Source organism: Capra hircus, chromosome 11, assembly GCF_001704415.2.
Source record: "Capra hircus breed San Clemente chromosome 11, ASM170441v1, whole genome shotgun sequence".
Taxonomy (NCBI): domain Eukaryota; kingdom Metazoa; phylum Chordata; class Mammalia; order Artiodactyla; family Bovidae; genus Capra; species Capra hircus.
In genome coordinates, this window is record NC_030818.1 from 54672260 (window position 1) to 54696087 (window position 23828).

General features: G+C 38.8%; 1 protein-coding gene across 3 annotated transcripts in view; it reads right to left on the minus strand.

The window, feature by feature from the left end:
• The window catches only part of CTNNA2 (catenin alpha 2), a 1396988-nt gene that overhangs the window by 278437 nt on the left and 1094723 nt on the right, over positions 1–23828 (minus strand). For all 3 annotated transcript variants that reach the window (XM_005686768.2, XM_005686767.2, XM_013967725.2), the window contains exon 9: positions 9459–9611. In XM_005686768.2, the coding sequence (XP_005686825.1) occupies positions 9459–9611 (153 nt within the window). The remainder of the gene's footprint in view (positions 1–9458; positions 9612–23828) is intronic.

Sequence of the window (23828 nt, forward strand, 5' to 3'; positions counted from 1 at the left end):
AATGCAAAAAAGCAAAATGGCTGTCTGGGGAGGCCTTACTAATAGCTGTGAAAAGAAGAGAGGTGAAAACAAAGGAGAAAAGGAAAGATATAAGCACCTGAACGCAGAGTTCCAAAGAATATCAAGAAGAGATAAGAAAGCCTTCTTCAGCGATCAATGCACAGAAATAGAGGAAAAGAACAGAATGGGAAAGACTAGAGATCTCTTCAAGAAAATTAGAGATACCAAGGGAACATTTCATGCAAAGATGGACCAGAATGGGCGAATTTAATTTAGATGACCATTATATCTACTACTGTGGGCAAGAATCCCTTAGAAGAAATGCAGTAGCCCTCATTGACAACAAAAGAGTCTGAAATACAGTCATTGTGTGCAATCTCAAAAACGACAGAATGATCTCTGTTCATTTCCAAGGCAAACGATTCAGTATCACAGTAATCCAAATCTATGCCCCAACGACTAATCCCAAAGAAGCTGAAGTTAAACAGTTCTATGAAGACTTACAAGACCTTCAACAGAAACTAACAACAAAAACAAGATGTCCTTTTCATCATAGGGAATGGAATGCAAAAGTAGGAAGTCAAGAGATACCCTGAGTAACAGGTAAGTTTGTCTTGGGAGTACAAAATAAAGCAGGGCAAAGGCTAATAGAGTTTGGCAAAGAGAACACACTGGTCATAGCAATCACCCTCCTCTAACAACACAAGAGATGATGCTACACATGAACCTCACCAGATCATCAGTGCTGAAATCATTGACTATATTCTTTGCAGCCAGAAATGGAGACGCTCTATACAGTCAGCAAAAACAAGACTAGGAGTTGACTGAGGCTCAGATCATGAACTCCTTATTTCAAAATTCAGACATAAATTGAGGAAAGTAGGGAAAACCCTAAACCATTCAGATATGACCTATGTCAAATCCCTTATGATTACACAGTGGAAGTGTAAATGAATTCAACAGATTAGGTCTGATAGACAGAGTGTCTGAAGAACTATGGAAGAAGGTTCATAACATTGAACAGGAGGCAGTAATTAAAACCATCACCAAGAAGAAGAAATGCAAAAAGGCAAAATGGTTGTTTGAGGAGGCCTTACAAATAGCTGAAAAAAGAAGAGAAGCAAAAAGCAAAGCAGAAAAGGAAAGATATAAGCATCTGAATGCAGAGTTCCAAAGAATAGCAAGGAGAGATAAGAAAGCCTTCCTAAGTGAACAATGAAAAGAAACATAGGGAAACAGTAGAATGGGAAAGACTAGAGATCTCTTCAAGAAAAGTACAGATATCAAGGGAACATTTCATGCAAAGATGGGCACAATACAGGACAGAAATGGTAGGGACCTAACAGAAGCAGAAGATATGAAGAAGAAGCAGCAAGAATACACAGAAGAACTGTACAAAAAAGATCTTCATGACCCAGATAATCACGATGGTGAGATCACTCACCCAGGGACAGACATCCTGGAATGCAAAGTCAAGTGGGCCTTAGGAAGCATCATTATGAACAAAGCTAGTAGATGTGATGGAATTCTGAGCTATTTGAAATCCTAAGAGATGGTGCTGTGAAAGTGCTGCACTCAATATGCCAGCAAATTTGGAAAACTCAGCAGTGGCCACAGGACTGAAAAAGGTCAGTTTTCATTCCAACCCCAAAGAAAGGCAATGCCAAAGAAAGTGCAAACTGCCCCACAATTGCTCTCATCTCACACACTAGCTCAAAATTCTTCAAGCTAGGCTTCAACAGTTCGTGAATTGAGAACTTCCAGATGTTCAAGCTGGATTTACAAAAGGTAGAGGAACCAGAGATTAAATTGCCAATAACTGTTGGATCATAGAAAAAGCAAGAAAAGTCTATAACAACATCTACTTCTGCTTCATTGACTACCCTAAAGCATTTGACTGTGTGGATCACAGTAAACTGGAAAATTCTTAAAGAGATGGGAATACCAGACCACTTTTTTCCTGAGAAATCTGTATGCAGGTCAAGAAGCAACAGTTACTACTGAACATGGAACAACAGACTGGTTTCAAATTGGGAAAGAAGTACATTGAGGCTATATATTGTTACCCAGTTTCTTTAACCTATATGCAGATTTAGTTCAGTTGAGTCCAGTCGCTCACTCATGTCCAACTCTTTGCAGCCCCATGAACTGAAGCACGCCAGGCCTCTCTGTCCATCACCAACTCCCGGAGTTCACCCAAACCCACGTCCATTGAGTCAGTGATACCATCCAACCATCTCATCTTCTGTCGTCCCCTTCTCCTCGTGCCCTCAATCTTTCCCAGTGTCAGGGTCTTTTCAAATGAGTCAGCTCTTTGCATCAAGTGGCCAACGTATTGGGGTTTCAGCTTCAGTCCCTCCAATGAACACCCAGGATTGATCTCCTTTAGAATGGATTGGTTGGATCTCCTTTCAGCCCAAGGGACTCTCAAGAGTCTTCTCCAACACCACAGTTCAAAAGCATCAATTCTTCGGTGCTCAGCTTCCTTTATAGTCCAACTCTCACATCCATACATGACCCCTGGAAAAACCATAGCCTTGACTAGACAGACCTTTGTGGGCAAAGTAATGTCTCTGCTTTTTAATATGCTGTCTAGATTGCTCATAACTTTCCTTCCAAGGAGTAAGAGTCTTTAAATTTCATGTCTGAAATCACCATCTGCAGTGATTTTGGAGCCCCCCAAAATAAAGTCAGCCACTGTTTCCACTGTTTCCCCATCTATTGGCCATGAAGTGATGGGACCTGTTGCCATGATCTTAGTTTTCTAAATGTTGACCTTTAAGCCAACTTTTTCATTCTCTTCTTTCACTTTCAAGAGGTTCTTTAGTTCTTCACTTTCTGCCATAAGGGTGGTGTCATCTGCATATCTGAGGTTTTTGATATTTCTCCCAGCAATCTTGATTCCAGCTTGTGCTTCCTCCAGTCCAGTGTTTCTCATGATGTACTCTGCATAGAAGTTAAATAAGCAGGGTGACAATATACAGCCTTGACGTACTCCTTTTCCTCTTTGGAACCAGTCTGTTGGTCCATGTCTAGTTCTAACTGTTGCTTCCTGACCTGAATATAGGTTTCTCGAGAGGCAGGTCAGGTGTCTGGTTTGCATCATGAGAAATGCCAGGCTGGATGAAACATAAGCTGGAATCAAGATTGCTGGGAGAAATATCAATAACCTCAGACATGCAAATGACACCACCCTTATGGCAGAAAGTAAAGAGGAACTAAAGAGCCTCTTGATGAAAGTGAAAGAGGAGAGTGAAAAAGTTGGCTTAAAACTCATCATTCAATAAACTATGGTCATGGCATCTGGTCCCATCACTTAATGGGAAATAGATGGGGAAACAATGAAAACAGTGACAAACTTTATTTTCTTGAGCTCCAAAATCACTGCAGATAGTAATTGCAGCCATGAAATTAAAAGATACTTGCTCCTTAAAAGATAAACTATGACAAACCTAGATAGCATGTTAAAAAGCAGAGACATTACTTTGCCAACAAAGGTCCATTGAGTCAAAGCTGTGGTTTTTCCAGTAGTCACGTATGGCTGTGTGATTTGGACCATAAAGAAAGCTGAGCATCAAAGAATTGATGCTTTAGAATTGTGGCGTTGGAGAACACTCTTGACAGTCCATTGGACTGCAAGGAGATCCAACCAGTCCATCCTACAGGAAATCAGTCCTGAGTGTTCACTGGAAGGACTGATGCAGAAGCTGAAACTCCCAATACTTTGGCCACCTGATGCAAAGAGCTGACTCATTTGAAAAGACTCTGATGCTGGGCAAGATTGAAGGCAGGAGGAGAAGGGGACGACAGAGGATGAGATGGTTGGATGGCATCACTGACTCAAAGGACATGAGTTTTAGCAAGCTCCGGGAGTTGGTGATGGACAGGGAAGCTGGTGTGCTGCTGTCCATGGGGTTGCAAAGAGTCAGACATGACTGAGTGAGTGGACTGAACTGAACTGATAGTCAAAGATTGATTATTCATTCATTCTTCTTTCAAAATTATCTGATATATAATTTTTATGTGATTTACATTAATGGGGCTTCCCAGATGACACCACTGGTAAAGAATATACCTGCCAGCGCAGGAGATGTTGGAGATGCAAGTTCATTTCCTGATTCAGGAAGATCCCTTGGAGGAGGAAATGGCTACCCATTTCAGTATTGAATAGAGGAGGTTGTTGGAACCTACTCCAGTATTCTTGCTTGGAGAATTCCCATGGACAGAGGAGCCAGGTGGACTACAGTCCCTGGGGTCACAAAGAGTTGGACATGACTGAGGGACTAAGCACAGCACATTCCATTGAATAAAAAAGAAAAATCTCTGACTGAAAGTATTAACAAAACTCATCTCACAAATGTATCCCAACCAATTCTCTCAGGAATTTCCACTTCCAGCCATGAAAAAGAATCTAGTAAGAGACTCATCTCACTTTCCTGCTGAGAACAACTAGAAATGCAGAAATAAAAGAATTTGCTTCAAAGCATGAGACATCAGCCAAAGAAGTCAAAACTTAGACTAGCTCAAAAGAGATGCTCATTGAAGGGGGTCCAGCTTTCTGCATTTCACTTTTCCTCCCAGGGATTTGCTAATTCTTACTGTGGAAAAAGAAACTGAGATACAAATAGAAGGTTGCTGCTGAGAGGAAAATGATTCTGTAAGAGTTTTCAGCAAGCTCATAGGGTTGGGGAGGCAAAAACTGGACGGGATGGCCGAGGAAGCAAAGGCTTGGAACTAAGGCCACATAACAAAGGGACATTCAAAAATAAGCATTTTTTTTTTCTTTCTGAAAATGCTTTCTCCCACCAGTTTTGTCTATTAAGTTACAAATAACAAGAGCCAAATAGTCCCTTGAAGGCATACAAAAACAAATCAGAGTCTACACGCATCATGATGATGAGAAAACAAAACTGGAGTAAATGCTCATAGATGAGGTGGGATACTAAGTACTACATGTGATTCTCTCTTGGCATCTGGGATGACCATTCCATAGGACTAGGATAAAAGAAAGGTAGACTATACCTTAGAAAGTCATAAACTAGCCTCAAATCAGAGAAGTCTCAAGTCTTCGATTGGACTGAGGTGGTTTGCCTCTCTGCTGCCTGTCAGAGGACAGGATGAATTCTTTTTGGAGGGAAAAATCACCCAGATTGCTATGGTCTGAGTGTTTGTGTCCTCCCAAGACTCATACTTTCAAATCCTAATGCCGCATGTGACGGTTAGGAGGTGAGGTCTTGAGAGTTTCATAGTTTATGAAAGTGGAGTCTTTATTAATGGGATTACTGTTCTTATAAAAAGGAACCCCACAGTCATCCCTCTCCCCTTCCACCATGTGAGAATACAATGAGAAGCTTTGAACAAGGAAGAGGGCCTTCACAGAACACACCTATTCAGGAAATTTGGTCTTGGACTTCCTAGCCTCAAGAACTGTGTGAAATAAATTTCTGTTGTTTATAGGCCACTAAATGTACTTTTTGTTATAGCAGCCTGGATAGACTGAGACACAGACTCTTTATATTTATTCATAAGAATGTCTACCATTCAATCAAAAATTAAGCAGCATACCAGAAAGAAATAAAGAATCATCAAGATAAAATCAAATAGCAAACCGTCACCATACATATAACTAAAGTCTCCATTATGAAAGCCTCATCGGGCTACATGACCATTTACTTAAACAAGTACAAATTTAATTAAATGAAACATGGCATATTCCAGTCATCAGGCAAACACCAGAGATTAATTATAATTAAAAGTCTTAACTCCATTCTGAATGTTTGGCTGCCAACAGTGTTTAAGCCTCACTCTTCCCCCTTTCCCTCTTGCCACAAACTGGGCAAACGGACAGGAAAGCCCATCTTTTTCCTATGCCAAAGGAAAGTCTGAAGGAACATTTAAACTCCAGCCCCTACACAGAGATCTTGACTCCAGGCCCCAAAGCCTGATAAAAACCAAAAGCACTTGTCTCTGTTTAAGCCACTGTGGCCTGGCTTGGACCACTCTATAGGGCAACCACAAAACATAAACAAAATTGATTCAAATACTGGAGTTTCATGACTTGGATTTTTAAAATAACTCTGATTAATATATTTTAAAAGAGATGACCTAATAATGAATTATATCAGAAACCGGAATCATTAAAAAGAAAAAAAAAAAAAAAGAAGTAACTAGAAATTCTTAAATAAAAATGGAACTCAATAGATCAGTTTCAAGCATATTGGACACAGATGGAGACAGGATGAGTGAGCTAAAAATTAGGTCAGCAGAAAATAACCAGACACATGTATAGTTTAGGAAGAAATTTATAGTCTCAAACATGTATATTACTAAAATAAAAAAGGATAAAAATCAATGATAGGATTATTCATTTCAAAAAGTCAGAAAAAAAACAGTAAGTTATAACAGAGGAGAACAGAAAAAAAAAGAAATACAAAGATAAGAGCATTATTGTATAAGAGAAATACAAAGATAAGTCTTAATACTTAAAAATTCTACAAAACTGAAAGCTATGTTTTAGAAAAGATTATTAAATTTGTCAGCCTCTTACAAAACTAATCATTAAAAAAGAAAGAAGACACAATTAGGCACATGAGGGATGAATGGGAAAAAAAGAAAGAGTAGTGCAGATTCTAATACATTTTTTAAAAATGGTAGAAGACATGGGCAATTTTATGTAAAAAATTTAGAAAATTAAATGAAAATAACAAATTCCTAGAATACAACTTACCAAAGCTGACCCAAAAGAAGCTGAAAATTTAAACAGTCTTATGCTTTACAAATTTAATCTGCAATTTTTTAACTCTTCATCAAATAAATACCCAGGCTCAGATTGCTATATCAGTGAATTTCTCCAAATATTTAAAAAATATATAATGCCATTCTTACACATTCACTTCCAGAAAACAGAAAGAAAAAATAATTTCTAACTTATTTTCTGAGGGAAAGCATATTTTTGATACCTCTGAAGGAGAATAAAGAAGACAAAAATTATGCAATAGCCTTAGAAATATGATATAATTCTATACATATTCATAAATTTTAAAAATCTTTAAAAAGGTATAACAGAAAACAAATAAGTTAATCTAATAAAAATATCCACAAGAAATCTAAAGCTAATGATATAATAAATGGTAAAATATTAAAATTTCCTCACTGAGATCTAAAGGTAACAAAAATATCTATTACTATACTTCTTAGTTGAAGGTTTGGCTAGTGCAATAATACAAAGAAAAAAGAAAACACGAGATTGGAAAAGAAGAAATAAAACTGTCATAATTTGCAGATAACATGATTATATACATAGGAAATCCTACAGGATACAGTCAAAACTTGGCATTAGGAAGCTAATTTAACAAGGTAATAGATACAAAAATCAATATAACAACCAAATTTTTTATATTACAGACACAGAAACTAAAGCCCAGAAAAGTACCCAGGTCCATATGCTACTACTGCTGCTAAGTCGCTTCAGTCGTGTCCGACTCTGAGCGACCCCATAGATGGCAGCCCACCAGGCTCCCCCATCCCTGGGATTCTCAAGGCAAGAACACTGGAATGGGTTGCCATTTCCTTCCCCAGTGCATGAAAGTGAAAAGTGAAGTCGCTCAGTCATGTCCGACTCTTAGAGACCCCATGGACTACAGCCCACCAGGCTCCTCCATCCATGAGATTTCCCAGGCAAGAGTACTGGAGTGGGGTGCCACTGCCTTCTCCAAAAAAAAAAAATATATATATATATATGTATACACACATGTAAATGTGTACATACATATATATGCACATATGGAAGACACTTCCTGTGTTGCCCCATCACACCCTGGGTCACAAAGTCCATATAGACACTTTCAAATTGGAAGAAGTGTGACTCTTAGCCCAGTGCTCAAGTTTCCTTACATGTGTGCATCAGCAGTAATGCACTTGTTTGAAGCACATAAGATGCAGAAATGTTTCCAAGTCCAGCTCATGTCTAATCAAACAGAGGCCAGTGTACACCCTTGTCCTGGCACCTCCTGGGTATCAGGACATTCCAAAATGCTGCTGGCTGCAGGGACCACACAGGTAGAAGGAGAGGAATAACTAAGGGGAGCAAGTTAGCAACAGTCTGAAACGTGGGGTCTGAATGACCTGGATCTTCTGCTGCTGGCACAAGTTGTGAATCAAGAATCACCTAGAGTGACTGGATTCCCCTACAGTGAAACATACAGATGGGATGAGGGGAAATGATGGCTGTGTCCAAGGTCAATAAGATAGGAAAAAAGAGTAGGAAGCTACTTAGCCCTGGCATCATATTTACCCAGGGCATCCAATTTGAACTTCAAACATGATCTGCAAATGAGGCTGTACACAGAATTACAGAAAGACACTGGCAGAATTGAAAGTTGGAGATGTTTATCATAGGACTTTAAACTCATGTCCCTGTCTTTATTGATAGTAGCTATAACACATCATTAATTAATGTACTCTATAAATTCTGCAACTACCATGTAAATACTAGAATTATATATATTGGGATGATGTATCTGTATGCTAATATTATTTATTGCATATTAATATTTTTAACTTTTGTAGTACTCATTTCACATTCTTCCTTTCCTCTTCTTGCTCCCCTCGTCAATCCAATCCCGCTCCTTCTTCAGCTATTCTTTCTTTAAAGTTGAAAGTGGCAGAACTTCCAAGGCCAACCTTGGGAAGACTTTGGATTCTGCAGTGGCTAACTTGGAATTGTAACCAAATTTTGGAATCTGTAGGTGGAATGTGAGGGGTGATGGGGTTTTTGCCCCATTTTGGGGGACAGAGTCAGAAAGATTGCCATAATATTATAAGCATGACTCTATTTTCAGCTTCTTTAGTCTAATGTCACCTCAAGACACTGGGGCTACAGTAGGAAGTTCAAGGGTTTCAGTCAAACAGGACAATATTGCATTTATAAAGCAACTCCTACAGATGTCTCTAACACAGAGAATATACCTAGGACCTGAACTTACACTCCTACTACTGCCCCAAGAGTCTTTACCAAGAGTCCAGACATCTTTTAGGGAGGGGAGACTAATTTTCACAATGTTCATAATGTGGCCAGCTAATTCGGGTTTAGGTGGGTGAGTAGAGATGGGAAAGAAAAGGGAACTGTGTCTAAATCTCCATTTGGAAGTTTTAATTCTACTTCTTCAAATCAAAGCTGGTCTTCAGCACTGGGACTCTCCCTTCTATTGCTCCTGTTTCAGCCTCTGCTTACTGTTGAGGAAAATTAGCAGATACATTTCAGAATCTGTTTAGAATTATATAATAGAGAGAGGAGAGATTACTGAAAACTTGTGTCCTTTACAAAGGATGGAGTCACCAGAAGATAAAAGAAAGATCCAGGAAAATCACAAGAGCCTGGTTTGTTGAAATTCCAAGAGATATTTATAGAGGGTAAACCTACTGATACAAATTCTAGTCTCGAGCCTCTCTTGACTTACCTCCACCAGCTTGTTGGCGTGCTCACGGAAAACCTGGGCATATTCCTTCACTTCCTTCTCATTCCCACTTTTTGCAGCCTCAATGAGAACTAGCAAAGGAACGTTGGTTTCCAAGAAAGAATCTGATATGTGATCCATCACTGCTTTCCGAAGCTACAGTGAAAAACAAACAAAAAAAAAAAACGAAAACAAAGAATTAAGGGACAGAGGAACTGTCTATGTGACTGCATTACTCTTTAAGTCATATGAATTAAATCACCTCCTAGGAATAGTTTTTCTAAAGCCCCAGTTCTCATGGTTCACAGACATAATGTTGCAACTCTCTTCTTAATCTTCCTGCTGCTGCTGCTGCTGCTAAGTCACTTCAGTCGCGTCCGACTCTGTGCGACCCCATAGACGGCAGCCCACTAGGCTCCACCGTCCCTGGGATTCTCCAGACAAGAATATTGGAATGGGTTGCCATTTCCTTCTCCAATCCATGAAAGTGAAAAGTGAAAGTGAAGTTGTTCAGTTGTGCCTGGCTCTTAGCGACCAAATGGACTGCAGCCTACCAGGCTCCTTCGTTCATAGGATTTTCCAGGCAAGAGTACTGGAGTGGGTTGCCATTGCCTTCTCCGAATCTTCCTGGTGCTTATCATATCAAAGGAAGGCAAAGAGATATGACTAAGAATGATTCTGAATTATCTGTATTATATGTCAATTTGGAAGTTATACATATGATTTGTAGCTCAAAACATTATAGGCTATATAATTAATTATAGGCTATATATATATAATTCTATAACATTATACAACTTATCAAAGTTCTGCTCACATCCTTCATTGGCCAAGTGTCTCCCTTCAGGTTTTGAGTCCTGATTCAGCTCAAGAACTCAGGCTTTTTAGAAAAAGAAGAAATGTAGGCATCAATCAGCAGATGAGGAGAACTTTAGTTGATGAACTAGGCCTTGAAGCGACCTGAAAATCTTATCTCTCTGCTGTCTCCATGCCTTTCTACATCCATTGTTTGTATTTGATGGAGGGAGAAACATGAAGCACCTAACAATTTAAAAAATGTATCTGCCAGGTGCTATGATGACGTAGTTTGTGTGCTCCAGAAAGAAGTACTGACAATTATTCTTCAAGGTAATTTAGAATAAACATATCCAAATTTCTAACAGTGCATAATTACACATCATTCCCACATTGTTTAAATGGGAAGTAGGACAGTCACATTAAAATGAAATCGAACGGAGTGAACAATTACCTTAGTACTGCTTTGTTCATAATTGTCAGAATGTATGCAAGGAGAAAACACCCCAAATACAAATAAACAGAAGAGAAGGTGATAAACAATGTGTATATTTTCCAAACAAATATTCCTATTCAGGGGTATTCAGGCAAATCTTTTGATAGTATGATACATACACATTTATCATTGGTCAGAAGAAGGGAAATATATAAATCTCAGTTCCTTTTTGCACTAATTACCATAGGGTATCCCTCTGTGTAGTTTAGTTTAACTCTGGATTGAGTTGGACATTTCACCATATAAAACATAACAAGATTTGTGGAAAATTAACATTAATTAGTTACTCATTAGCAAGGTGTGTTAAATTTCTGCTTGGGAATAATACTTTTATTGGTGAGCTCATATATTCTGGGCATATGTGATGTGCCAGACAACTCAGATCAACCAACATTTTTTTATGTTATATCACTTAATCCCCATGACAATACTATGAGATAGGGACTATTCTTATGCCACCAGTTTTTCAGATGAAGAAAATGCGACTTGGAAAAGTTAAATAACCTGCCTGCCCTCATCAGGTGGCAAGGAGCAGAGCCCTCTAATAAAGTCTGAAGGGGACAGCACAGAGGACACTTGAAGCTGACCTGGCTTGGCTCTCCTCCAGGACAGAAATCCTCATGAAGGAGAAGCTATTGAGTGTAATCAAAGTTGAACCGGCTGGGGACAACAGAGATAAAAGGAAGATCTAGCTAAAGTGGGGGCAATGGTCAGAACTAAGCTATCTCACCAATCAAGACACTGTTTGCTTTTTATATCTCAGGAAAATTTTATTTTTGCAAAATATATATAACATAAAAGTTTTTTACTTTAAATGTATAATTCAGTGGCATTAATTACATTCACAATGTTGTAAAGTCATCACCAAGATACAGTTCAAAAATATTTCCATCACCCCAGAGACTCTATAAACATTACACAAGAATTCTTCATGCTCCCCTTCTCCCAGCCCTAATAAATCTACTTTTTGTCTCTATGAGTTTGTCTATGCTAGATCATTTATACAAGTGAAATCATACAATATTTGTCATTTTGTGTCTAACCTAATATATTTTTAAATATTATATAAAATAAGAGAAGTGAGAGCTCTGTGAAGCTAGAAGAATTATCTGCTCTTCTAGACTTTTTCCAAGCCTTCAGGAAGATTGAGTTCTTATTAAGTATGAGCAACTTGAAATTATCAAGGTCAAAATTCACATAAAACTATTATAAGAACAACATATCATCTCTTTACAAACTGAAAGCATCCCAGAAAGATATGCCTATAAAATAAATTAAAACTGTAATCTACTATTTCAAACACATTAAAATCCACTAAAAATGATACAAGATATGAAAGAACATAAATTAGAAAAAGAAGAAATTCAAGGATGAAGTCATAAAACTTTGAAAAGAATTATAAGTAAAAGAAAAATCATTTGAAAAAGACTAAATAAGAATGAATAAATACAGTAGCAAATGCCTCAAAAGAAATAGAGAGAAAAGAAGGAAAACATTTTAAATGCAAAATAAAATCTTTTAAAAGAGATTTTTAAAATTTGAGAAAAGGTAACAAATACTGAAGATAAGCAAAGAAATTTCAATATATGGGTACCAGAGGTCCCTAAAGAGGAAAATCAAAGCAAGAAAATGGAAAGAATACTAAGCATAGTAATTCATGAATATTTTCCTAAAGATACATATAATTTTTAAAGTGCTATTATATAAATTACTTATATAATTATTTATTTAATATAATTATTAAAATATATCATATAGAAGTTATATTCTATCTACATTATATAGAGACATATATTTGATACAGAAATATATATTATACACATAGAATATAAACAATTTTCTGAAAAAGCATTTCATGCACTTGAGAAAGGAAACCTATACTATCAACCAAGAAAACTGGATTCTAAAGAAAAAAGGGGTAAATCACTATGTATTTAGGCAAATAAAGGAAAGAAAATTATTTATAGGTGATCACTAGACTTTTCAACAGCAAAGTTTTATGCCAGAAGAAAATAAAATATTACATTTAAGACCCTCAAGGAAAGAAAATGTGAGCTAAGAATTTTATAGCCAGCAGAACCGACTTTCAAGGATATAAACCACAGACAAAATCTGATCAACATGCAAGAACTCAGAAATATCGTTTTTATGAGACAGAGAAACTGTTAAAGGATGAACTTTACCTGGCAAAAGAACAAGAAAACCATCAACTAATAACTCGAAAAGCATAACATAAGTACTGGCAGTGAACATTCAATATATTCTTACTTATAAAACTAAGAACATAGGATAGTCAAATGGGAGAGAGTATAATATAAAATGGATTTAAGCTCTGACAATGAAGATGTAAACATGAAAAGAAAAAGGGAATAGGATCTTTTGTAAAACAATCTTAACTATTTTATGTGATTTTAATTATAATGGTAGCATGAATATTGTTATTCTAACACTACTGTGTTTAAAGGTAGGCTCAGTGGTAAAGAATCTGCCTGCCAGTGCTGGAGCCACAGGAGATGAGGGTTCGATCCCTGTGTCAGAAAGATCCCCTGGAGGAGGAAATGGCAACCCACTCCAATACTCCTGGTGGGATAATTCCATGGACAGAGAAGCCTGGTGGGCTATAGGCCATAGGGTCGCAAGGAGTCAGACATGACTAAGTGCGCAGGCACACAAAGCAAACAGTTATGAAATTTTATTTCTCATCTCCTGTGTCCTTGCTAACCAGAGTGTTAGTGTGGAAGAAAGACAATGTAATATAAAAGAGATTCCTGAAGTAAAAATACCAGTATGAACACATGAGATTTTAAAGTAAACACACACACGTACAGTTTCCAGTTCTGTCCAACAGTGGCCAGTCCAGTAATAATGAACATTTTGAAATACAATTTTACCTTAAAACAAACTAAAGATTCTTGGGGAAATGGTTGATTCCAAGTTCTTTGAGGCTAGAAATATATAAATAAGCCTGAAATATCTTATTATGCATACACGCTAAGTCACTTCAGTTGCATCTAACTTTGTGAGATTCTATGGACTGCAGCAGGTCAGATCCCTTCTGTCCATGGGATTCTTCATGCAAGAATACTGGAGTGGGTTGCTGTGCCCTCCTGTCCACTGCCCTCCTGCCAGGGGATCTTCCTGGCCTAGGATTGAACTCCTATCACTTACATCTAAACTGCATTGGCAGGTGAGTTCTTTAGAGCCACCTAGGAAGCCCATTGGAGAAGGCAATAGCACCCCACTCCAGTACTCTTGCCTGGAAAATTCCATGGACGGAGGAGCCTGGAAGGCTGCAGTCCATGGGGTCGCTGAGGGTCAGACACGACTGAGCAACTTCATTTTGACTTTTCACTTTCATGCATTGGAGAAGGAAATGGCAACCCACTCCAGTATTCTTGCCTGGAGAATCCCAGGGACGGGGGAGCCTGGTGGGCTGCTGTCTATGGGGTCACACAGAGTCAGACACAACTGAAGCGACTTAGCAGCAGCAGCAGCAGCAGCAGCAGCAGCAGCAGCAGCAGCAGCAGCAGCAGCAGGAAGCCCATATTTTATTATACTAGATCAGTCAGTCAGTTCAGTTGCTCAGTCGTGTTCGACTCTTTGCAACCCCATGGACTGCAGCATGCCAGGCTTCCCTGTCCATCACCAACTCCCAGAGCTTGCTCAAACTCATGTCCATTGAGTCGGCAATGCCATCCAACCATCTCATCCTCTGTTGTCCCCTTCTCCTCCTGCCATCAATCTTTTGCAGCATCAGGGTCTTTCCCAATGAGTCAGTTCTTCACATCAGATGGCCAAAGTATTGGAGCTTCAGCTTCAGCATCAGTCCTTCCAATGAATATTCAGGACTGATTTCCTTTAGGATTGACTGCTTAGATCTCCTGCAGTCCAAGGAACTGTCAAGAATCCTCTCCAACACCTCAGTACAAAAGCTTCAATTCTTCAGCACTCAGCTTTCTTTACATTCCAATAGCAAAGAGTTATTAAAGGTCACTGTGTCTGTGTGTGCTCAGGAGTGTCTAACTCTTTGTGACCCCATGGACTGTAGCCCACCAGGCTCCTCTGTCCATGGAATTTCCTAGGCAAGAACATTGGAATGGGTTGTCATTTCTTACTCCAGGGGATCTACTCAGGGATGGAATCTGCATCTCTTGTTTCTCCTGCATTGGCAGGCAGATTCTTTACCAACTGTGCCACTTAGGAAGCCCATCAGAGACCACTAGGGTCATGCAAAAGTAACTCAGGAGGCTCTCATTTGGCCAAAGGTTAGACAATTTAAACTTCTCAAACAATAAAAATTCCAGTGGCCTGAAACCCATAAAATAACTTTAAATTAATGTATGAGGACTAAAAATAATAATGATGAATTGGTCACCTTAAAACAACAACAAGGAACCAATTTCACTTATCTCGGGGAAATCAAGAATATATCTTGCTTTTCCTATGTGAACTGAAATTCTCTGTAATAAGAGAAATATCTGACTCTAAATTTAGTCCACTTAATAAATTGAAAACAAAATCATAGAATATCACCATTTTGCAACCAATAATGAATTAAAATGTCTTCATTCTAGATAATGAACAACACTGTTTGAAAAATCACCAAAAAAGACAGCTGTTTAAGAATTGTGAATCACTATATTGTACATCTGTAAATTATATAATATTGTTTATCAACTATACTTCAATTTTAAAAAGAGAGAAAGAATCATGTACTATGTGCCTTCTGATGAAATAGCACAATCCCAACCATAGTGATGTCAAAGGGATCAAACCTGAGTATGGTGGAGGCTCTGGATCCCCTTGGTGATTTGCATAAAGTATAGAGGACAGAACGACATACGGGACATATGGCACCACACATGTGTATTCAGCAAAATGGAAAAACTTACAATACTAACCATCCGGGTTCTCCAACAGATGGAGTATAGCAAAAGAAAGGGGATGAAGTGGATGCAACAGATTAACAGACTAAAAGATAATTCCCCAAAAGTGGGCAAAACCAAATGGTCTCATCTGAAGATGCACATCAGGATGATAAAACCACAAAAACACACAAGGAAGTGAGCACTCTAAAGTCAGAATAATGATTACTTTTGGATTACATAAGAGGGCTTCTAAGGAGGCTGGCAAGGTTCCATTTCTTGACCTAGGTAGTGGTTATAAGAGTGTTTACATAATAATAATACTTATTATGTGTGGATTCCTACACGCATGCTTTATATTTTAAATTTTCAAAAAATGAAATATTTCTCATATGCTTTTCCATTTTTATCTGGATAAAATACAGACATGACACCAGGATGATGTGAGAAGCCATGAGTTTAAGATGGTGGACAATCCCCCCTCCCCCCAGTCAACCTACACCTTAGTGCATGGAGGAATGCTGCCCAGGGTAACCTCACCCAGGGTAACAATACTCGTCCAGTATTGTTACATGATTAAGAATACAATTCTATATTACTGGACCTGTTGCCCATTTTGAAGTTTATTAGGTATAACAGTTGGTCTGCTATAACTTAAAACACATTGAAATGGATCTTTTTTCCCCCTGCCAATTCTATTGTCTTTCAGTTTCCTTTTTCTTCCCTTGATCCTTCTTACTTAAAAGATGGACCACAGGCCAGTATCATCTATCACCACCATTTCCTGGGAATTTGCTAGAAAAGCAAGCCCTGGCCACATTCCAGAGCTCCATTTCAATCAGAATGTGCACTTTAATGAAAAGTCTAAGTGATTCCTATGCACAATACAGTTTGAGGAGCTCTGCCTTAGAAGACCTGTTATATCAGTTAAATTCTTAGTTGTAAGCATTAGAGACTAATTCTGCAAGATTTAAGCAGAAAAGCTCTCCTATTAGTTGAAAGAAGGAAAAGAACTCAGAATGCTAACACTGTGTCTTTGTGTCATTAGCTTCTGATTCAAAGTCTTAGGCAAATGCACCTGATTTTTATCCAGGCAAAATATAGACTCAAACTTTGGGTCATGTGTCAACATTTACTTGCAAGGATGAAGGAGGAAGATTTTTCAGGGAAAGTTTTGTAAAATCAAGTGTTCTGGCCATTTTAGCTTCTTATATCAAAATTCATATAAGGAGGAATTCCCCCAAGATAGAAAAGGAACTCAGACGCTTAATCAAAACCAAAATATGGCCAATAAAGAATAGGTCTAATAAAACAATGATTCGGGTACTCAAGCATGGGTGGAAGGTTGAAACAATAAAAACATTTATAGAGAAAAATTAAAGGTGAAGGGTTGTTTATAAGAAACAAGATCAGAAACTATGAAATGGGTGGGACAGGAATGGCAAACACGCTCCCTCATTTCCTTTCTATGCCTACACCAGACACAACTAATCAATCATGGCATTCTTTTATCCTGGGCTCAAATACTATTTCATAATCCTTCTCAGGTCAGTGTTTCAAGTCACTACTGTCAATAAATCCTATTTCTCCTGCAGAAGGAAAGCTTTCTTTCTTTGTTGAACCTTATGTTTAATTTAAGAGTTTTTGCACATCAACCTTTCGGTGGAATGGTTTCTGTGCATCAGAGCAATCCAGTGCCATCTTGATTTTCAGAAATAAATATTAACACCCAAATCTAGGCTAGGCTGATGATATTTAACAAATGGCTGGTTGTTTTAAGATGTCTTGCCATTTAGACAGATGTTTAGAAAAATCTTGTTAAGAATAATAGTATTAATTTCTTTACTACAATGATGTAAGAGGGTGATTTTAAATGGGTTCAAAACTTTGAACCTTAAATCTTCCCTAGGATACAGCTGCTCTGGGCTCTTCACAATCACTGACATATTTTACCATATTTTCTTAAGCTTTGGGATGTAATTGTTATTAAAAATGAAAAATCAAAGCAACAATGTGTCTGGGCCAGGAGCCATCTAGCCTGAGGGCTTGACAAAAGTTGAGCCTCATTAAGTCAGGCAAATTTTAGCCAGTCTGAAGGTCAATTAAGGTAATCAGTCAGTGCAGTAATCTACCCTAAGCCACTTTAATAAGCTAAGGTGCCACCAATGCACAGTCCAACAGTAATGACAGCCCCAGTTTGGGCTGGGGGTGGGGACAGATATGGGGGGAGTAGAGACGTATTTATGAAGCTTGTGCAAGAGCACTTAGAGAATAATCACTTTGTTTTTCTCTTTTAATGAGAAACACACAAAATCCTTTGGTTATTCTATTCATTATCCTGATGGCATTGACTATCTTCTATGAAGCAAAATCATTTTAATTAGGGTGCTAGCTTCTTTCTTTAGGAAAACCAATTATTTCTTCAAAAAAGAAAAAAAGAAGAGTTCATCAGGCTTCATGCTTCTCTCCATATACCCCTCTTCCCAACTGAGGCCCTACTGAATCAATTCAAAGCACAACAATCATGGTTAGAAACACCAAAGCATGGCTCCAAACAGCAAACATGTGATGGTTTAGTTTAGCCAGATAAACAGTCCTTGCCCTCTAGATTTGTTCTCTAAGAGTATTTAGGCACTCAAGATAAATGCTGATAAATATCTTGCTGATGAAGTAAGAAGCACTGAGTAGATAATTGCAATAGAATTGTTATGTGAATGAGTCTATTCTCCACTGCCTCTCAAGCCCATTGCCATGTAACTCTGTATTGTCTGCCTTCTCTGGCTCTGGGCGGGGCCATGTGGCATACTTAAGGTTAATGGATATTGGCCATCATGGAGCATGCAGGGGTGGACTTTCTTGGTCAAGTGGACTTGCTTGGTCTGGTTCTCTGCCAATTTCATGAGAAGGATATGCCTAGGCTAGAATGCTTGTTCCAGGAGGAAGGAGACAAACACATGGAATAGAACTAGGCCACCTCTGTCATCTCCATCAAGACCGTCTTGGGTCAGTCAAGAGCAAGTGAACCCACACATGTGAGAGGACTTGACCAAGGTGACCACTCCAGGCTAGAGATAAGCAATGCTATTATTGCATGCTGCTTAAATGTTATATTGGACTACTGTGACAACAGATAACTGATAATATACACATTTAACTAGAATAAGTTTTTGAGTAGATAAGCACTGAGTCACTAAACATGGTCACTAAACCATATTTTCAGGAAGACACCATCAAAATAAGATTCTGATCAGTCAATTGATGGACTGACATTATTCCAATTCAGTTCTTTGGGCAAAAGCATTGGATTAACAGTAGTCTGCTCTATGTGGACCATTATAAGTCCTCGGCTATGTTTAAAAACAACACAGCTGCAATTATTTACTTGTATAGATTTAACCTGTATGCAGGTCAGGAAGCAACAGTTAGTACTGGACATGGAATAACAGACTGGTTCCAAATACGAAAAGGAGTACATCAAGGCTATATATTGTCACCCTGCTTGTTTAACTTATATGCAGAGTACATCATGAGAAATGCTGGGCTGGAGGAAGCACAAGCTGGAATCAAGATTGCCGGGAGAAATATCAATAACCTCAGATATGCAGATGACACCACCCTTATGGCAGAAAGTGAAGATGAACTAAACTGTCTCTTAATGAAGGTGAAAGAGGTGAGTGAAAAAGTTGGCTTAAAGCTCAACATTCAGAAAATGAAGATCATGGCATCTGGTCCCATCACTTCATAGGAAATGGAGAAACAGTGGAAACAGTGTCAGACTTTATTTTTGGGGGCTCCAAAATCACTGCAGATGGTGACTGCAGCCATGAAATTAAAAGATGCTTACTCCTTGGAAGAAAAGTTATGACCAACCTAGACAGCATATTAAAAAGCAGAGACCTTATTTTGCCAACAAAGGTCCAACTAGTCAAGGCTATGGTTTCTCCAGTGGTCATGTATGGATGTGAGAGTTGGACTGTGAAGAAAGCTGAGCACCAAAGACTTGATGCTTTTGAACTGTGGTGCTGGAGAAGAATCTTGAGAGTCCCTTGGACTGCAAGGAGATCCAACCAGTCCATCCTAAAGGAGATCAGTCCTGGGTGTTCATTGGAGGAACTGATGTTAAAGCTGAAACTCCAATATTTTGGCCACCTGATGTGAAGAGTTGACTCATTTGAAAAGACCCTGGGGCTGGGCAAGATTGAAGGCAGGAAGAGAAGGGGACGACAGAGGATGAGATGGTTGGATGGCATCGACTCAATGGACATGGGTTTGGGTGGACTCTGGGGGTCGGTGATGGACAGGGAGGCCTGGTGTGCTGCGGTTCATGGATTCAAAAAGAGTCGGACACGACTGAGCGACTGAACTGAACTGACAGATTTAACAAACTCTAGTTTGAAATAGGGGCTTTCTCTGATGGCTCGGTGGTAAATAATCTGCCTGCAATGCAGGAGACACAAGAGATGTGGGTTTGATCCCTGGGTTGGGAAGATCCCCTGGAGGAAAAAATGGCAACCAGCTCCAGTATTCTTGCCTGAAAAATCCAATGGAAAGAGGATCTTGGCAGCTTGCAGTCCATGGGGTTGCAAAGAGTTGGACATGACTGAGCAACTGAGAATGTGAGCATTTAGCTCAAAATTGTACTGACAAGTCATGGGGACTAGGACAGGGAAGGCTTGGTCAGGGATCACCCTGAAGAATGGCAGTAGGTGTTTGGCCCCTTCTGCTGGCTCCGTGTTTTGCCTCAGTACACATGACTGTACTAAAATACCCACCTCCCTCCACAATAGGCAAAGACAATTGCTTCTATGGGAAGAGAGAGAGTGAAATATTGCCTTAGGATGTCAGGCTGTGCTGGGTCATCATGGATCTCCAGATGGTCTCAATCCAGCAGCTTTCCTTGGTGGTGGTAAAACTGTGAGCAGAACACGGAGCCCATAAGCGCTGGAGGCAATATAAGGAAGCATAGGAGAGGCTGGTGGAATGGAGGGTGTATGCAGAAGGCAGAGTTGCAGTGACAGGGTATGGAGAAAAGTGGCAAAAAGGAGAGCAGAAAAGAACTGGGGGAAATTAGTATTTTATATTAACAGATTTTATTTAATGCTATTTTGTGTCAGGCACTGTCCTAAATGCTTTCAATAATATGTATTTCTCTGAATAGAGCTGGGTACATATTCTCCATTTTATAGGTGAGGAAACTGAGGCAAATGAATGTTACTTGTCCACATTCACATGGATGCTAAGTGGCAGTGGCAGAATTTGAACCCAAGCTCGCCCCAGAGTTCATGCGCTAAACTACTAATATATGTAACCTCTCATATGACTGAACTCCACCAGCTCTGCAGACAATATCGTCCAAAAGCAAACTCTGTGTGTGTGTGTGTGTGTGTGTGTGTGTGTGTGTGTGTGTGTGTGTGTGTGTGTAATTCCGGAAAAATACATGGTCCAGATTTCTGGATGATGAGTAAAGTGCATAAAGAATTCTGAAAGCCTCCTCCAAGATAATAAGAACAAAAAGAAGAAAACCCCAGTAGAGAGGGTGGGAAAACAGACCCAGGAGCAGACAGACAGCCCGAGAGGGAATCAGTTGTCCCTCCAGAGGCAGAACTGATGCAGAGTCTTAATGAATTTCCATTCCAGTAGCTGAAAGAGCCTGATGGATACTCACTAGAGTCTCTGATTTTCAGGGGCTTTAGGACTTCCCTGGTGGCTCAGACGGTAAAGCGTCTGTCTACAATGCAGGAGACCCAGGTTTGAGCCCTGGGTTGGGAAGATCCCTTGGAGAAGGAAATGGCAACCCACCCCAGTTCTATTGCCTGGAAAATCCCATGGACAGAGGAGCCTGGTAGGCTACAGTCTATGGGGTCATAAGGAGTCGGACACGACTGAGCGACTTCACTTCACTTCACTTTAGGAGTCTGTAAAAAAAAAAAAAATGGAGAACTCATGGGTCAAGATATGTCTACTGGAAAAACATGCCAATGGGTCATACTTGCCTTTATGTAACTATCTTATAAATTACTGGTCAAAGTGTTTCAAAACAGTAGATTTTTCAGATTCTTAATGAAGACTCATAGCAATGGAAATGTGGAAGTGATAGTTCTTCCAGAAAGGATCGAATCCACTTTTCATGCTTTTAGATGATAATTACAGTATGTATGAAAATCTATTAGCCTGGTGATAACACAGGTTATAAGGGATCTGCCTTATCATAGAGACATCTCTGAAAGGTGCAGATGAAGTTTAGGACTGTGACAACCTAGCATTCTAGGTTTTTTTTTTTATCATTTTTGAGAATTTTAGGATTAAATCATATTCATCCTAAATACATAGTCCATGAGCATAGGTATATCCAAAACTGAGAGCCAGAGTCCCAAGCAGTCAGGGCCAGGGACACCTTGAACTTGATATCATCCAGCAAGTGCAGGGACTCATAAATACTGCCTTCATTAGCTCATGAGTCCTGTGACTTGTGTCCCTGATGAATAGGGGCACATTCTTTGACCCCTCTAGTAAACAAGCAATGTAATTCCTCTGTAAATTGACTATTAGAATAGTTTAAATGTCCTTGCCTACAAGCTGAAAGACATAGTTAACACTTTTTACATAAGCTAGAAGACCAAAATTTAGCTATCAATCAACTAGGGCAGAAAGGAATTACTTGACAAAATCATTCGTTAAGTCTGACAGGAGTCAAGAGCACAAGGCTTTCTTCCAACTGTTTAAATGTATGTGTGACAAGGGAATATTAATAGCCTAAGACAAGACATTTAAAGGTATTAGCTCAGCACTACCAGTCTATTTTACCCAATTAGGGCTATTCATCAACATAAATAAGTACATTTTCTTCAGCAAACCAAAGGAAAACAGTTGATGTATCATAATTGTTCCTATAGTTCACTTTCATGAGAGGGCAGAGTGATAAAAAGATAGAGTTTAACTCACAAAACTCAAGAAGAAGAATAAACTGTTAAAATGACCAAAATGGTCTGCCTATAGGACGGGCCATAAGGAATGCATGATGCATACTGGGTCACTTTCAAATAGATATAGCAAAAATATTTTGCACGAAGTTTAAAAGTCTGCAACCATTTGATGAATATGAAACAGTTTTCTGAAGAAGATGGTTCAAGAAAAAATGGCTCTCCCAGCCAACAAGTATCACAGAAGCTCAAACTTGGATGAGACTTTAAAGGTTGTAAGCCCAATTTTAATCTAACCAATGAAAGAACATCTCTGCAAATCTTTTTAATGCTAGACATTCATTCTTTCTCTAATTTCAGTTTTATTGAGACAAAATTGAGTTTGAAGTAAAATTGTAAGATATTTAAAGTGTATGTCATGGTGATTTGATATACATATACACTGTGAAAAGATTCCTCCCATCTCACTAATTAATATATCCATCACCTAGCATACTTCTTTTTTGGTTAGAATTTTAAGTTCTACTGTCTTAGAAAATTTCAGTTTCACAACAATGCTATCAACTGTAGTCACTTTGTTTTACATGAGACTCTCAGATCTTATTCATCTCATAGCTTAAAGTTTGTACCCATTTACCAACCTCTCCCCATTCCCTCATTCTTGCTACCACTTTTCTATTCACCATATTTATACGTATGACTTTTTTCTTTAATATTCCACATATAAGTGATACCATTAAGTATTTGTCTTTCTCTGTTTGGCTTATGTCACTTAGCATAATGCTCCTAAGGCTCATCCATGTTGTCACAAATGGCAGAATTTCCTTCTTTCTTGTGGCTAAATAATATTACATTATGTGCATGTATTATATATATATATGTGTGTGTGTGTGTGTGTGTGTGTGTGTGTGTGTGTGTGTGCATATGGCAAGTTGCTTCAGTCATGTCTGACTCTTTGAGACCCTATGAACCATAAACCCACCAGGCTCCTCTGTCCATGGGATTCTCCAGGCAAGAATACTGGAGTGCGTTGCTGTGTCTTTCTCCAGAGGATCTTCCTGACCCAGGGATCAGATTTGCATCTCTTACGTCTCTGGTATTGGAGTTACCACTAGTGCCACTTGGGAAGCCATATCTATATCTATATCTATATGTTACATATTCTTTATTTATTCATCCGTGATGGACACTTAGGTTGTTTCCACGTTTTGACTATTTTCAATAAGGTTGCGCAGACATAGGTATTTAATTTGTTTTCGGTTGTGCACTTCAATATCTTTTTCTGATCTCACAGAGG